This window comes from Cupressus sempervirens, chromosome 11 (genome assembly GCF_028749045.1).
Source record: "Cupressus sempervirens isolate cs-2001-9-10 chromosome 11, ASM2874904v1, whole genome shotgun sequence".
Lineage (NCBI taxonomy): Eukaryota > Viridiplantae > Streptophyta > Pinopsida > Cupressales > Cupressaceae > Cupressus > Cupressus sempervirens.
Window position 1 is genome coordinate 87271487 of NC_143128.1, and position 17256 is coordinate 87288742.

At 35.9% G+C, this 17256-nt stretch overlaps 1 protein-coding gene across 2 annotated transcripts in view; it reads right to left on the reverse strand.

The window, feature by feature from the left end:
• Nucleotides 1-9940: 9940 nt before the first annotated feature.
• Nucleotides 9941-17256, reverse strand: part of EIN2 (NRAMP metal ion transporter family protein) — a 36130-nt gene continuing 28814 nt past the window's right edge. For both annotated transcript variants that reach the window (XM_089811573.1, XM_089811572.1), the window contains 2 exons: nt 12353-15145; nt 9941-10800 (listed from right to left, as the gene is read on the reverse strand). In XM_089811573.1, coding sequence (XP_089667699.1) covers nt 10441-10800; nt 12353-15145 — 3153 coding nt within the window. In that variant the 3' untranslated portion in view covers nt 9941-10440. The remainder of the gene's footprint in view (nt 10801-12352; nt 15146-17256) is intronic.

The window sequence follows — 17256 nt, forward strand, 5'->3', positions numbered from 1 at the left end:
ATAATTTTGTGCAAGATAGGGCAAATATGAATGGAAGAATGATGATAAAGGCAAGACTAAGTGGAAAGGTGGTGATTCTTACCAAGGAGGTACTATTTCTTACCAAGGAAGAGGTAATTCTTATTCTAGAGGTGATTTTCATGATAATTGTTTCAAATGTGGTAAAGAAGGACATAGATCCTTTTGAGTGTAGATCCTCTAAAAATGGGCAAGGTAACACAAATGTTATGGTTCAAGGAGACACTGAGGGTTCACCAAGTGGACTTGAGGTTGAAGAAAATATGATGGTGAGAAGAACCTTATGTAATAAGTGAAGTGATGAGGAACATGTTCTAAGGAGAAGTCTTGTCAAGACTAGATGTAAGATGGCTGGAAAATGTTGCAAGGTGATCATTGACAGTGGGAGTTCTACAAATTTGGCATCAGAAGAGTTGGTTATAAAGTTACAGTTGTAGAGGCTGAAGCATCCTAAACCCTATCATGGTTCATGAACCAAAGATGAGCATAAGATATTGGTAAGTGAACAATGTATTGTGAAGTTCAAGATTGGACATTATTTTGATGAAGTTTTGTGCAATATTATACCCATGGATTGTTGTCATATTTTGTTGGGTAGACCTTGGAAATATGATAGATATTCTATACATGATGGAAGGTTGAATCAATATACTCTTTGTGTGAATGGAAGAAAATAAATATTGTTGCCTTTGATTGAAAGTCCTAATGAGGTTAATTGTACTACTGTGAGAATTTGCATTGTTAATGGGAAACAATTTGAAAATGAAGTGAAGAAGAATCAAGTATATTGTACTATGATTCCTAAAAGGCTGAGATGTACCAATAGTAGTCGAGTGACATAAAATAGCGGTGACCAAGTAATAGCTAGTAATGACCGAGCAGTAGAAATTAGTAGAGGTCGAGTACCAACAGAAATTGAAAATTATTGAATGAGTATAGAGATATTGTTGCAGAAGATATTCTCGATGGTTTACTGCCAGTAAGAAGTATGTCATTGTATGGACCTAATTCATGGAGCTAGTTTGTCGAATAAAGCACCATATAGATTGACACCTACGAAAAATGAAGAACTCAACTGAAAAGTGCATGAGTTGTTGCAGAAAGGTTTGATCAGAGAAAGTTTGAGTCCATATGTTGTACCTGTTGTATTAGCACCTAAGAAGAATGGAGAATGGAGAATGTGTATTAATTCCAGAGCTATTAACAAGATCACAGTGAAATATAGGTTTCCTATGTCGAGAATGGATGACATAATGAATTGTTTGAGTGGAGCAAATTATTTTACCAAGATTGATTTGAAGAGCGGTTATCATCATATCAGAATCAAAGAAGGTAATGAATGGAAGACTACTTTCAAGGAAAAAGATGGTTTGTATGAATGGTTAGTAATGCCTTTTGGTTTGACTAATGCAACTAGTACTTTCATGAGGTTGATTAATGAGGTCCTAAAGAGATGTTTGGGTAAGTTTGTGATTGTTTATTTGGATGATATTTTGACATTCAGTAAGACTAAGGAAGAAAATGTTGAGCATGTCAAACAAGTATTGCAAAGATTAAAAAGGGAGAAGTTGATGATAAACTTGAAAACTGTTTCTTTTATGCAAGAGGAAATTGTGTATTAACTAATGGTTTGAGAATGGACCCTGAGAAGGTTAAGGTAATTTTAGAATGGCCTACACTTGAGAATGTGAGTGAGGTAAAATCATTTCATGGTTTGGCTAGTTTTTACATGAAGTTTATAAAGAATTTCAATATGTTTGTAATGTTATGACTAAGACAATTAGAGGAGATAAAAAGGATTTCACGTGGACGCATGGAGCTAATAAGAGTTTTGAGAGTTTAGAAAAAAAAGGTTCTTGAGTTACCTATATTGGCTTTGCCTAATTTCAATAAGGTATTTCAAGTTGAATGTGATGCAAGTGGTAGTGCAATAGGAGTTGTACTGAGTCAAAAAGGTAAACCTGTTGCTTTATTTAGTGAGAAGTTGAATGATGCTAGAAGGAAGTATTATGTGTATGATCAAGAGTTTTATGCAATTATTCAAGCCTTGAAGAAGTGGAGACATTATTTGATTCCTAAGGAGTTTGTGTTGTATACTAATCATAAAAGCTTTACAGTACTTGGGAAGTCAACATAAATTGAATCAGAGACATATGAAGTGGATCACATACTTGCAGAGTTTCACATTTGTGATTAAGCATAAAAGTGGAGTCACTAATTGAGTTGTCAATGCATTAAATAGAAGACATTCTTTATTGACCAAGATGAAGGTTGAAGTTCTTGGCTTTGATGAAATGAAAGTGTTATATGATATTGACCCTGATTTTTCAAAGGCATGGAGAGAGTGTAGAGCACCAAATCTATTAGATCACATGAGTAAGTCTAAAGAGTATTTTATTCAAGAAGGTATGTTGTTCAAAGGAATTTAGTTGTGTATCCCTGTAAGTTCTATGAGAGTTAATTTGACTAAGGAAAAGCATAGTGTTGGATTGGTTGGATATTTCAAAATTGATAAGATGTTGAGTTTGTTGAAGAAGAAGTATTATTGGCCACAAATGTATAAGGATGCTTAGAAGTTTGTAAAGAGTTGTGGAGTTTGTCAAGTTGCAAAAGGAGTAAGATAGAATATTGGTTTGTATACACCTATTTTTGTTCTTGAGAAACTTTGGAGTGACATTAGTATGGATTTTATTTTTAACTAAGACAGTAAAGGGGTATGATTCTATATTTTTTGTTGTGGATAGATTTTCTAAGATGGCTATTTCATACCATGTAAGAAGACATCATATGTTGAGCATGTTGCTGAAATTTTTTTCAAAGAGATTATTAGATTGCATGGATTACCAAAAAGTATTATTTCTGACAGAGACAGTAAGTTTATTGGTTACTTTTGGAGAACTTTACGGAAGAAGATGGGTACTGAGTTGAAGTTTAGTTCTACATTCCATCCATAGACAAATGGACACACAGAGGTTGTAAATAGAAGCTTGGATAATTTGTTGAGATGTTTAGTTGGAGATAAACCACATAATTGGGAGTCGGTGTTGGCTCAAGCTAAGTTTGCATATAATAATTTTGTGAATAGGAGTACAGGGAAAACACATTTTGAGATTGTTACTAGAATGCAGCCTAGAGGAATATTAGATTTTAGGGATGTTGCTGGTGAAGAAAAGAGAAGTGTTGTAGGGGAAGAATTTGTTGATTTTATGGATTCTTTGCATACGAAAGTGAAGTTGAGGTTGGAACAAAGTAATTAGAAGTATAAGGAGAATGTTGATAACTCTAGAAGACATGATGATTTTGAAGTTGGTGATGAGGTGATGGTTCATTTGAAGAAATATAGATTTCCTAGTGGAACATATAGTAAGCTAAAGATGAAGAAGTTTCAACCTTGTAAGATCTTGAGGAAATTTCACAGTGGTAATGCTTATGAAGTTAATTTACCTAATAACATTGTTAATGTTTTATAGTGTTAGTCAGATAAAAGATATAGTGTTAACCTAAAGGACATCTCCTTGATTAAATGTTATTGTAGATATAGATATAGATATATATAGATTGCATAGATACATATATTAAATATATTGATATGTAATCACAAACAAATATATGACTTATATGTTGGTTTATCATCATGTGGTCCCTTCCCTTGATTTAGCAGATGTCCTTATCATCTTTCTGAAATTCATTAACCACCGCTGGCATGTGTGCAAGTCTTATTCCACGTGATTGTGACAAGCTATCTTCACGGGCTCCTCCTTACTATGTATTGATAGCTTAATGTTATCGGGTATGTTAACCCATCCTTACTTTAGCAAGATCCTTTAACGCATTTAAAAAAAAGTCTTCATCATTATCATGTTAAGGTTGACCATTATCGGTTTAATTGCATTGCATGTGATCTTGGTAGGCCTATGCCTATGTCTATGCCTTTATCCTTCTTAAGTAGTCATCTTAACATATCGAGATATGTCTATGTTCGGATGTAAACTATTGTTAATGGGCAACATTAACAATTGGTTTCATGCTAGTAGGTTGCATTCAATGAGATGTGCCCCTTGGTAAAGGTTATGTTCATATCCCCCTTCAAATATATTTATAGGAGTAAGAACCCGCCTTTGAAACACACATAATATAAAAGTGCTATTACAAAGTGGGGTTCTAAGTGTAAGGTTTTTAGTTCATACAAAATCTAATTTATAAATCTAATCAAACTTTAACATGGTATGAGAGCGCACCGATTAAATAAATCTAATCTAAATTGTCTCTTAAACCGGCTCTTTTTGGTATGTATATTTATACAAGTCTCATAGGTTTAACCGACTAAGTTGACATTCAAATGTCAAATGAGTCTACATTCAAATATCAAATCATTTGATATTCAAAGTCAAATGAGTTGACTTTAAAATGTCAAATGAGTTGACATTTGCCAAATGAGTTGGCATTGAATAAACTGGGAAGTCAAATGAGTTGACATTCCAGAAACCATTTTAACATTAAGGTCTTATGTTATTCATATTGTGTATGAATCGTGTTCACCCTCCCTAGCTAAGAGGGAGTGTTAATGTTTTATAGCATCAGTCGGATAAAACATATCAAGATCTGTCTATGTTCGGATGTAAACCATTGTCAATGGGCAGTATTAACGATTGGTTTCATGCCGATAGGTTGCATTTAATGAGATGTGTCCCTTGGTTAAAGTTATGTTCATATATATATATATATATATATATATATATATATATATATATATATATATATATAGGAGTAAGAACCCACCTTTGAAACACACATAATATAAAAGTGCTATTACAAAGTGGGGTTCTAAGTGTAAGGTTTTTAGTTCACACAAAATCTAAATTTATAAATCTAATCAAACTTTAACAGACATAGATATATCTCCTATATTCAATGTTGTTGATTTGTATAAGTATCATGAGTCAGATGATGAAGTTGCTATATTAGATGATTACCCTAAGAAGCAGATTGAAGAGGTTGAACAAATATTGGAGCAGAGAGTTGGTAAAAGCACAAGAGGAAAAGATTACTGAGTATTTGGTGAAGTGAAAGAACAGACCAGTTGAAGATACTACATGGATTTCTCAATCTGATTTGGATTCAGCACAGGTTGTGACACTTGCATGATACAGGAGAATCATTTCTTTCAACCTTGATTGTCTGATGCAAGAGCATCTCGGTTGCATTGCTATCCTGCATGTTTTTCATGTTTCTCTATTGTTACCAAGTTGCAGTGCTTGCATTGTCGAGTTCCTGCAGGTGTCGAGTTCTTAATTGTTGTCGAGTTCTTTCTTGGTGTCGAGTTCATGTATGTGTTGAGCATTGTTGAGTGCCAGTATTTACCTTGGTCCTTCTTTGATTGAGTTGTTTGTGTCTAGTTCCAATTTGAGCCAACTTTGTGTGTATTTAATTTGGTATTTGTATTTAACATTTGTTGAGAGTCGACTTGTGGCTTGGTTATGCATTTAATGAAAGGGTTTATTTAGTTGATAATTTGAAACAAGTTGACTTGTGGTCGTGCAAGTATTTAAAGGGGTCTTGGGTAATGTCTTAGGGAGGATTGTTCGATGAGGAAGAAGAGTCGGTAGCAATTAGGAGGAAAGGATAGTTTTTACTGAAGAGTTAGAATGCAAAGATCATCATTGAAGATCAAAGTCTGAATTGTATTGTTGGTCATAACTCGAAAGGCCTTATAGTCGGGCGTGTACTTGGTAATTTAATGAATCAATAAGTGTTTTGCTTTTCTATCTCCTTTGGTTGTTATTCTTCGTGTTGTGTTTTCTGTTGTGTTTACTCTTGCAGGTGGCTTTGGTAGCTGGGTGTGCCTTTGGCCCTAGTTCCCTTTAGCCTTCTTCCATCACAATAAGACTAGTCCCAAAGTTAGCATTTTCACTTTTATCCTAGGCTTGCATACTAGTCTTTGCATATTGCATGAACTAAGGTATGCCTTCATCTTGGCACATTGAACCAAATGTGAATCTTGTCACCTCTAAGCATTCAACTACATTAATCACCTCTCAATTCCTATCCAATCAAATCTTTCATTGAATCTTCAACCCCGTCTCCTTGATTTGCAAATCAAGGGGATAGTCATCATATCATTACATCATCTATCAAGTGCTAATTTTTTTAATTATTTGCACAATATCATATCATATCTCATTAAATGTCATAAGTACAATAATGATCAAATAAGTGTTATATACATACATCACATGGTACTAGAAAGGAAAGAATATGTCTATAAACATTACATATGTAGAAAAGAGAGGTACAAAAATTAAGGTACATCTATAGCATATACAAAGAATACAAACAAATAGGTACACAAGAACACAATGAATCAAATTGAGACATCTCATATATATAATCAAATAAGTAAAAGGTACAATAAGACCCAAAATCTCAATATTGTCAAAAATGTCTTGAGTATATCTAATATATCATGTATACATAATGATACCAAAAATTAAGATACAAATTATCAAAATCCCAAATATAAACTACAAAATAGGATCTCATGACTTGCTGCATCCCACTTGATTAGGAAGTGGGAGAGGAGCATGTACTCTTTTAGGTGTCGGTATTGTGCCTCCAGACTGAGATAGGAAGCTAGGAATATGAGGGAGATCTCTATCATTGAGGTACCACTACAATATAAGTATCATTATAATATGTTGCTCAAGCACCATGATGTTGCACCTTTTGGTGAGCCTAATCTCTCTCGTGAATCTATATACACTCTCATTGATCTTTCTCCCTTACGAAATCATTAATCCATTAATTATGTAGAGCTATCATAATCTGTGCTTGATCCAACTTTACTCAGTGTCTAGATCTTCTACCTTTGTCAAGCAATTATATAGGATGTGGGCTACTTGTGTTCTCTTCTACTTCTTATCCATTGGTGAATCCTCGGCCCTCTATAATTATGGACCTCTCTCTATGTGGTGCAATACTAGTTTCTCCCCCATCTCCTTAAGGGCATCATCATCCATCACTATAACTATCCCAATGGAGCCTAGTGCCCTGATGTCATCATGTTTTCATTATTGTCTCTATATGGGAACCAAATTATTACTAGCTCCTAATGTTCATCCTTTATATTTTTTGTGGGAGCATCCCTCTTAACACTATCCACCTCCACCTCTTCCTCTACCTCCACCTTTACCTCTTGCGGCATCATAATGTTGGGGCACCCTTTCTACAAGATCCCTAAAGCTCAAGAATGGATGACTATGTAGATATCTCTAATACTCAATTATCATCCTATTATCTAAGACATCTAGTAGGTAATCCCAATGTATTGGTTGTAGTGCCTTCATCTCCTATAAATCCTCTTCATAGGATAGTATGGATCCCCATCCTAGAGCCTCCTCATTAGCATATCTAGCATGTTGTAATATTTCTATAAGGATTCAAATGTGTAATTTTTTTAGTCAAATTCATCAACCCATAGTTGACATCTACTTAGCATATCTATCATTGAGTGCATACTTTTTGTTTACACCCTGTTGTCTCCCAAACTATCGCCATACCTGGGTGATAAATATCTCTACCAAACCAAAATGCTTTCCTACCAAGGACCTACTACAAACCATGTAAGATAGATCCATCTTATCTCCTCCCAACTACTTTGTCTAAACATATGGATGTCATATCACTAAGGTCAAATCATCTAAATTATGCCTCTAATATGGGGTCTTCCACAACTAGGGTTGATGAATATAATTTGTATGTCTATCAATCTATGATTGCAAGTTAAATAAGTGTGAAATTTGTGTGGCACACATAATAATACTAATACCAAAAGTTGCTCATACTTATAATACTAGATGAAATGAATAACTTGATGGTCAGTTTGCTTCTTTACTACCTTCTCAACCAAGCCTTCCTCGAACACATAAACCCCCAATCAGGGGACCATGTGAATACAATCTTATTGTTCTCTTTAGATTAGGAATGGTAATATGCACAAGAGGATCCCAAGAGACACGAGGTTCTATATTTGTTTTCTCTTTTCCTTGGGTTGCTTCTATTTCAATTGAGATTGTAGTCATTCAAGAGTTGCAAAATCATTAGATGCGTCCTAATGTGGTGAAAAAGAAAGAGAGCATTCAAGTTGATTATCTTCTTTCTTTACTATTTTTCCACCTAGATCTCATATCTCTTAATCTAGCTTAGATTCAATTAGTTATTCGTTTAAAGTATCAAGCCTTATTTTACCATTATTGCACAAAAAGAAAATGCATTAAATAAATAATTCATCCAATTTTAGTATCTTTAAGCTTTCCTCAAACTTATGACATATTAGTTTTTTGCACATCATAAATATCATCTTTGGAGAAATCCCTAAGCCTTATTATATGAATTTGTTGAATCACGTTGAGCTTTTGAGATCATATGAATCTTGCAAAAACTCAATAAAGGTTTGGATGTATCCTAACTTCAAAAAAATTGTAACTAATCTTGCAAAATCAGATTTTTCGAGTCATTTTTTTTAACTCAACCCTGAATCAAGGTTTGAACTCCAAGGTCCAAACAAAGTTACGAAAAAATAATTTTACGAAGATTAATTAAGTTGGATTAATTTTCGTAACATTTATTCCGCAATGAAATGCTACCTTCACCTTCTGCTACTTTGCAATACATGCGAGCAATGGTGCTAGGTATTTGCTCGTACAGACAAGATAAAATCAGTAGTATGCCTACCTTAATGTAATATTAACCTCGTCTACATGGTTGAATACTGGGCCCATGCACACATTACAGTGTTTACATCTGATGACACTGCAAAAAAGTGGACTTGCTCCCGAGGAGCTTGTTCCAACGCACTGAGAATGTGATATCATGAAATGTTTGGTTCGTGATCAATTAACTCCTCAACTCCTTTAGCATTAACGCAGACAAAGCGGTTACGTACAACACACTGGGAATTACGACACTAAAAAATATTGTCTCTGGCCGTCGCATCTTATTAAAGAGATGCTGCACAACCAGAAGATAAGACTCCAAGAAATTTGATGGAACCATATATTGTAGCCCTCCATGTAGTGGTCTTCAATTTGCAAGGTGACCCAGTTTCCAAAGGTATCTAGACTGCAAACCATTCAAACTATTATTCCTTCTGCATTAGACTTCTTGCCTACAGGCACTTGAAACAATCTAATGCTGAAAATTCCAACGGTCATTTTCAAATCCCCAAAACTGTATTCCGTGGAATCCAGATAATAAGCGATTCCATGAAGAGAGATTATTGCGAGAGAAAATTAAAAATAAGAGCGATGGGAAAACACGAGGGAGCACAAGAATGAAAAAAGTCATAAAGACAAATATTTATGTGAAGACATTACCATCGAACTATACTTCATCAGAGACAACTTAACCGGGAAAAAGTCACTCGAGGATGCACCACTAACTGCCATGTAACTTTTTCCCTTATGTGATGGTCAGGGATCCCTTACTCCATCAGCAATTGTTTTGCACATACAATATCTCTGATAGATTCAGGAGTTGTTTTTCACATTTAATCTCTGATAAAATTCATTGTACATTAATACTTATTAATAAATATTCAAATTCAAATTATGGCGAACTTACAGAACTAGCAGAATTATTAATAGTTGAGACAAAAATGAAATGAAAATGTCCATGATTACGATGTGTAGACAAGAAAGAATTTGCATTTGATTTAGATAGAGTTCTATGCATCTTTCGCCATTTAACACAAAAATAATGAGCGTAATAAACAAATTTAAACCATCGATCACCCAACAATACAAATCAAATCAGGGTAAGTTTTTTATTTCACCGTAGCTTTTTAACAGGGAGTATAGCTAAAAATATTAAAACAACCACTGGAACCAAATATCGTATAGAACATTTCACAGACTGAAAACCACAGTTCATTAAATACGCTTGCTTTTCATGCACATTTGATTGACATCAGAATTCAAAGGTCAATTCATAACATCTCACAAAAGTGATACGGAGGTTCTATTCATGGGATTTAATCCAATTCAGTAACACCTGCATTTACTTGAGTGCATCCTGTGTCAAGAAAAGGAGGATTCTATATGATAGTCCCACTTTCCATATTTGTGTTAGGTTCTACATCTCCTGGCCTGAATGTGGGTAAACCTGAAGTATATACATAAAACAATATGTTAGTATTTACAAGGTAATGCACAATATATTGGCTACCAATTATTTCCAAGATGGATCACTCAGGGTAACAAATGTGGACTGGATTCTGCAATGAGCAGGTCTGTAGTCTGTACACTGGCAAAGGTTTTTGTACAATCAGACACATGCAACATGTAGAAGCTCCAAAAATAAATTGAATTTTCCTTTGATTAAACAACAAAGATTACAATCACTGCAAAACCACTGCTGTTGTAGCTATCAAAACACTTTCCGACTTCCACCACTACTTTCAAGCATTCCTTGTTTATTTGCAAGACGGCGTTTATATCGCTTCAAAACCGAAGCCAAATTTTCTTTTCCTTTGGGAAAAGCAACGTCTCCAGCAGCAGTCCCTGTACGCCCCTTGCGCGAAGCCACTGCTGATTCCACATCTTTGATTATTTCTAAAAATACACTTGCACTTGCACCCTTCCCCTGGACATTACCAGATCGCGTCTGGGAGATGCTCTGACATGTATTGGCAGACCTTCCAGACATATCTGCAGGAAATGGCATATCGAGGCAAAAACATCGAGGAAGCACATGTCGAGGCCTGAAAAATGCACTGTCTAGAATTCCCTGCAAAAATTATTAAATGGCCAAAATAAGTCCTACAAAAAACCTCTTATCATGAAGACAGAGAAAAGTATAGCAAACATCTTACAACAAAGATTCATCACTATATATTTTCCCGTGTTCAATGGCACATTTTCTTCAATGGCTCATTGCATCTCAGACAATTTGGAATGTACTCAAAGTTACAATCATACTATTTTTAAATCGCATTGTATCTACATTTTATTGTATAGAAAGAAGCAAATTACTTAAAAAGTGAATATTAATTCTTTAACAAGGATTGTGACTAAATACGATTAAAAGAAATGCATTGCAGCTAAAAACTCAAGATAATATTTTCTTCCAAGTGTTGTATAATTAAGTGCTTTCAATAGGTTTCAATAGTTTCCTTCAGCAAATTACTATGTTCCATTCAATTTCAGAAGGTAGGTCAGGAAGACTGGACCAAAACTTGGGGACAGGGAATGGCAGTGCAAATGTAATATAGTACTTGAAAAATCAGTCATTAAAAAATGTAAAAGAAATTGCAATCAAAAATAAATATAATTTATCAATTGAAATTTGAAATACTCTATAGTTCTTAACAACACCCATTGATGTCATGCAACTTAGAAGGTACATAGTTATTCTAAAGCATATAATCATGCACCGACTAAACTGAGGTTCATTTAGATGCTGTACATATTTTAATTATGTTAATTACTAATATATATTATCTTACAAACATATCATTAGAATAAATGCATCATCAAAAGTATCCATTTTTAGTATTAAATCATCAGCATTTACAATTGTTTGATTTGTGCAGTTACAATTGTTGTCAACTTTGAGTTAAAGAGCATATAGTGCTGGGTGCATGTCATTATTGATGAACCCAAAAAGTAATGAGATCGGTTTAATGATTGTCTGCAACAGAAGCTTTAAGTGTTAAGGAAGACATTATACATCAAAAAAGGCAATGTACCATGTAACATATAGGAGAGGAAAGAGATCTGCTCAATTGCTGAACAAAAATCACCCAAAAAATTATTTATATATTTTTTAAATAATTTAGAGGCCTGTTGGGGTGCGAGAACTTTCAACCATCCCTGCAACAATCAATTGGAGCCCAGGAATTCCCTAGCCATCCCAGGGATGGCTGGGAGTTCTCAAGTTGTCCCCTACTTGGTGGAGTGTATTTTGTTCCCATCCCCATGTCTTAGGGGAGTCCTTGTCTAAGAAACACCATAATTTTGAGGGGAGGGGTGGGGGCTGATGAATCCCTGTTGAATACTAACAAATTATAAGAAACATAAACACAAGCAATGTATGAACAACAGTATTTAAGGTTCACAAGTTTTTCCACTAGCAATAATATTTTATTTGACGTACTTTTGGCATCAGATATACATAAGCAGACTTGGTTACCCAAATATTAGCAGGACATTATAGAACAGTGAAATAAAGCAGTACCGCAATGCGATTAAAATAAAATAGCCAGCAACTCAAAGCCAACAAAGTAACTCTGTAAATGTCATCTTACATGGAAAAAACACAAATATGCATATAGACAAACCTGTAGACGATTCAAAACATATGTGTACTTGCCCCACAGTTCTGGCCTGCTCTCCATAAGAGACAACTCCAGGATCCTGTGAATACACCAAACACCAAAACTAACAACAAGGCCTGATTCCCATACACAACCCTCACCACAATGAGGAACTGAAGATTCGGTACTACTGGAATCATATATATGGTTCAGACACTGATTCTGAGCATCACTGTTGTACAGTCTGTAAGATTCAGAGACATCCGCATCACGAAGGAATATTTCCCTAGAAGCAACTAAACCAATAAGCTCCTCATCTAATCCACCATTCTGATGGAATCCGAATAACCATTCTGATCCATCCAACTTGAGAAGTTTTGCAATACAGAGGCGAAGATTTTGAAGCATCTCAACCTCAGAATCCACAGAAGGTATGGTTCTGGTTGAAATATTCCTAGAATTTGAACTTCTATCAGAATCATAAAGCCCTCCACTTCCAGTCCGCGGCATACCAAATAGCTGTTCAAAAGGTTGTCTTGACCACAGAGAGTTATTTTCTGCATTTGAATTTGACTGAAGTGAGAAAGCATCTTTGTGAAGCTGGGATGGAGAAAGCTCATCAAAGGCCAAAGGAGTTTGTCTATCCCAGGGATCTTTTCCATAATTATAAGGTGCAGTACGAGAAACTGGCATCTGCTTGAAGCCTCTCCTATGAGATGGATTTCCTAGACCATACCTCATATCCAGTTCCCCTGTGAGCCTGCTTACTAAAGGATTCCATTGATCTCCTTTTTGGCCTATGAGAGGATTGCATTGAGATATGCCACGATCATATATATCTGGCAGACTATGGTACTTCTTTGTTTGGCTTGTATGTGAAGAATTTTCATGTGATCTTAGCAATGATCTGCTAGAGATGGACTTGTCATAAGCCGATTGCGCTCCCTGTAAAGCATGTGATTTGTATCCAGTGTTTGGAATGTGTGATCCCCAGAATTCATCAATTCCAGATCCAACTGTCACATTATTCATAGAATTGTCAACACATGTTGGATAGCAAGATCCAGCTCCAGCCTGGGGTTCAGAATTAGAACATATTGTATCATCACCTTCCATTAGAGTTCCACTTTGACCCATATAGGATGCCATTTGATAGCCATGTATGGTAACTGGTTGGTAATCAACTTCTTTACGATAAGCTGGAAGATGCAAACTTGAGTAGCGTCTCTCACTTAAAGATGGGATCGCTTGGCTTGTACAGGGATCTTGTGAAAGTGTAGGAGGCCAAGCTGCTGATGAAACCCCACGCATGCTATTTCCCATAGATGAATGCATACCACTAAAGTGCTCACCTCTTTGCATGCAGGAGTCTGCATGACTTGAGCACTCACTCATGTTGCCTTTTTGCCAAAGCATCCTTTGTTGTTCACGGATATAATTGGGTTCTCTTGCAAGTGGTACACTTGAACTGACATTTTCCCTAGGCTGGCTAGCCTTCATACCCAAGGCCAAATCCAACCTCTTCAATATTGCCTGCTTTGTCGGCTTTCCGTGGAAGTCAAATAACTTTCCCCAGAACTCATCCAGAATAGACGCAAACTGTCGCCTTGCTGCACGACCCAGCCCAGATAATCTTGAAAGGCTACCATTTCCACTGCCCCCGTCATCACTCCTACCACCAACACTTCTACCCGATCCAGGTTCTTCATAAGTCACTGATGATACACTTTCAGATATATCCATAAGGACATCTTCATGTTCCCACACATCATCATCATCATCCTTTTCCAGCTCTATATCAGCTTCCATCTCAACTTCTTTGAAAGTAGACATCTCTGAAGCCCCTGTTGAAGATTTGACCACATTTGACAAAATTTCAGTTGACAGACTGTCTGAGGTGGCTCCAAGTATCTTCACGGAAGATGATTCAATTCCAACAGAATTTGAGGATGCTGAAGAATCAGGCAATAGAAATTCTGTGTTACTTCTCGCATCAGACGGTTGGAGCAAATCTATCTTTGGAACATGCTCTGAAGAAGAAATTCTACCCTCTAGGACTGGAGCAACATTTTCCTCAGAAGAGATCCTAAAATCTGTCTCAACCAAAGGCTCATCACTTCTGGATTCCTTATTCACTGACAACTCAAGTGCCCGTGAGACGTCTTCAGATTTTGTAGCCTCTGTGTCTGTATGCTTTAAACTAAGATGCTCAAAGTGTTCATGCAAAATTATTGATTCATCACTTGAAGGGTGATTCTCTGGTTTTTCATTTGCAGACTTTAATGGTGTTGTAATAAGCCATAACATAAGCACAAATGACATACCAGCAACCATAAGAACAAGCGTGAAAGGAACCACTCTGCCAGTTCCAATATTCCATCTCAAAGACCAAATCCAGTCACTATCCCAAAAACACATCTCTAAGACAAGAGATAGATTAAGGATAAGCATAAAAAAGAATGATAACCAGGCCATGACTTCTACTGCAAAAGGCACTCTGTGGGTGCCCATTATTGAACTTGATGATGCCACTCTAAATAGAGGTATGACAGCAGATGGAAGCTGCATAGCTAACATGACCTGAGAGAATATCAGCAGCTGATAAATACCTGCTGCATCTGTATTCCAAATGCAAAGCATGGCCAGCACAACAGCACCTACTTTGATTAAAACACGGTGAACCAAAATACGTGGATGAACACCAAGAAAACCTTCCAAAGCAACTTGTGCCCCAACGGTTCCAGTTACTGTGGACAACTGGCTGGCACAATATATGCCTACAAAAAATACTACAAGAGGAATTGGACTTTTGAATACCTGCTACATTACAAGAAGAAATGTCATGGATTACTTCTTTTTTTTAAAGGCTAATCCAGATACTAGCAAATATACAACATCACTTCTGCTCAAAACATTAGTAATACATGAAGGCCAAACACAACATTACTTTGTGTGTGACAGAATATAATTGCAAAGTTATATAAAATAGCCGCAATGCAATTAACAGGGGAAAGAAAACTAAGTTCATAATAATAAGATTTGTGTGAATGGTTCAAAATATTGTCTTTACTTCATGAAATAGAAAGGAATTCAGATATTTTTAGAGGGCCTTTTACCCTAGTGCAAACATTTTGATTTTACACCTTTCGCAATAAGGGAAAGGTGGGTTGGATATCGTGCAACATGTATAAAGAAGCCTTACAGCGTAGTGTACTGGAGTGTTATCGGGTAAGGAAGAGATAAATGTTTAAACAGGCATATTCTTCACAAGGAAAGATCACATAATAATAGTATGGTACAAAAATTGTTCCTGCTATGGAGTCTGGTGAAAGAAAATATACTGATAATTAATGTACAAGAATAAGCCAATACAACAAATAATAACTACATGTAGAAGGCTTGTTCTCCAACCTTGAAAAAGATGAATTCTACTTATCTTTCGAAATCCAGCTTAGAATATGTATGAACTGGCACCTTGCAACGGATCATACACGGAAGCAAGATGATCTAGACCCTTTCAGTACCATCTCTGACTTCAAATTTTAAAGCCATAAAGCAGTATTTGTTAATTTTTGCTGACAAACCCTATTTCTCTAGGCACATCTTCATAAATGTCTCTGAACAGTGAAAACATTTAGAGATTATTGTTGAAATCCTAAACATAACATTAAACAACCATGGGATAGATAGTAGACCAAGCAACCCCAACAAGAATTCAATCTTTAAATATGCTTGTAAGTGGAACTAGAAAACTATTCCTCATCCTCTTATAACCAAAATTACAGCACAGTTAGCTGCTTCAATGACTTATTAAAATAGGTGTGTTAGATTAATGAGCTGTGAACCACGGCTGGCACAAAGACACAATTACATTTATAACCTAGGTCACAAGATTCCTCTTTCATGTTCAAGTTCAATGAAGATGAAATTCAGAACAAGTACATCAAGTGGTAAAATTTGTGATTAAATTTGAATAATTAAAATCATAAATTGTTAGTTTTACACTGACAAGAGTTCCCTTACTAAGGAGTAATAGTTCAACTAAATTCATTTATGGTAGAGATTAGGTCTATCACCATCAAACAAATATTGATCATACGATGTTCAATATCTACATGACATGTTAATGGGCCCTTGGTCTACCGGTTAAGTGGAAAGGTTCTTAAAGAGCCCAACAGGGATCAAGTCTCACTGAGTGCGTGGCTTCGACATTGAAAAGGATGAAGCCAAAATCATGTCCTAGGTGAGTTTGGTAGAATGGACAAGGATCCCCAATGTGCCTCGAACACATCCCCAACTGCGCAAACCATAAGTCCACAAATCCAAGCCTAATGCTCCTGCATACAAGATTGCTCGCTACCCTAGGATGCTCTTGCATCATTAAGTTGGTGTTGGTGGCTTGGTTGGCTAGTATAGGCCGACTAAGGGATTTGACATTTGTCATAGTTTAGGATCGGTGTTACAGGGGGGACTCGTCTCCCCCCCAGGAGACATGTCTTTGAGAAGGAGACGTGTCTCTGGAGACATTAAAAAAGGTTGGAGATTTCATCACTAAGTCTCACGAAGTCTCTGAGTCTTTGAATCCAAAAAGTGAAGTCTTCCCGGAGTTCCCTGATTTAAAGATAAATGAAAAATATAATATTAATTTATTTTATGTATTTTGGCCCTCATTTTAATGTTCTTTAATGCAAAAATTACTACCAATGCTACTTTAAATGATTTAATCATTTCACTATTTTATTCAATAACTTAAAAAATATTAGAAAAACTTCTAATTTTATTTTTTTTATTCCAAAATGTGCCAGAATCATGTCCCTGTACACTCCCCTCCTTGGATGATCATGTGTTAGTTTGAGTTGGCATGGCATGAAGAGGTTACACATGGAATCAAATTTGAGCTCTAGCAAATTGCAATCGAGAGTAGTGGT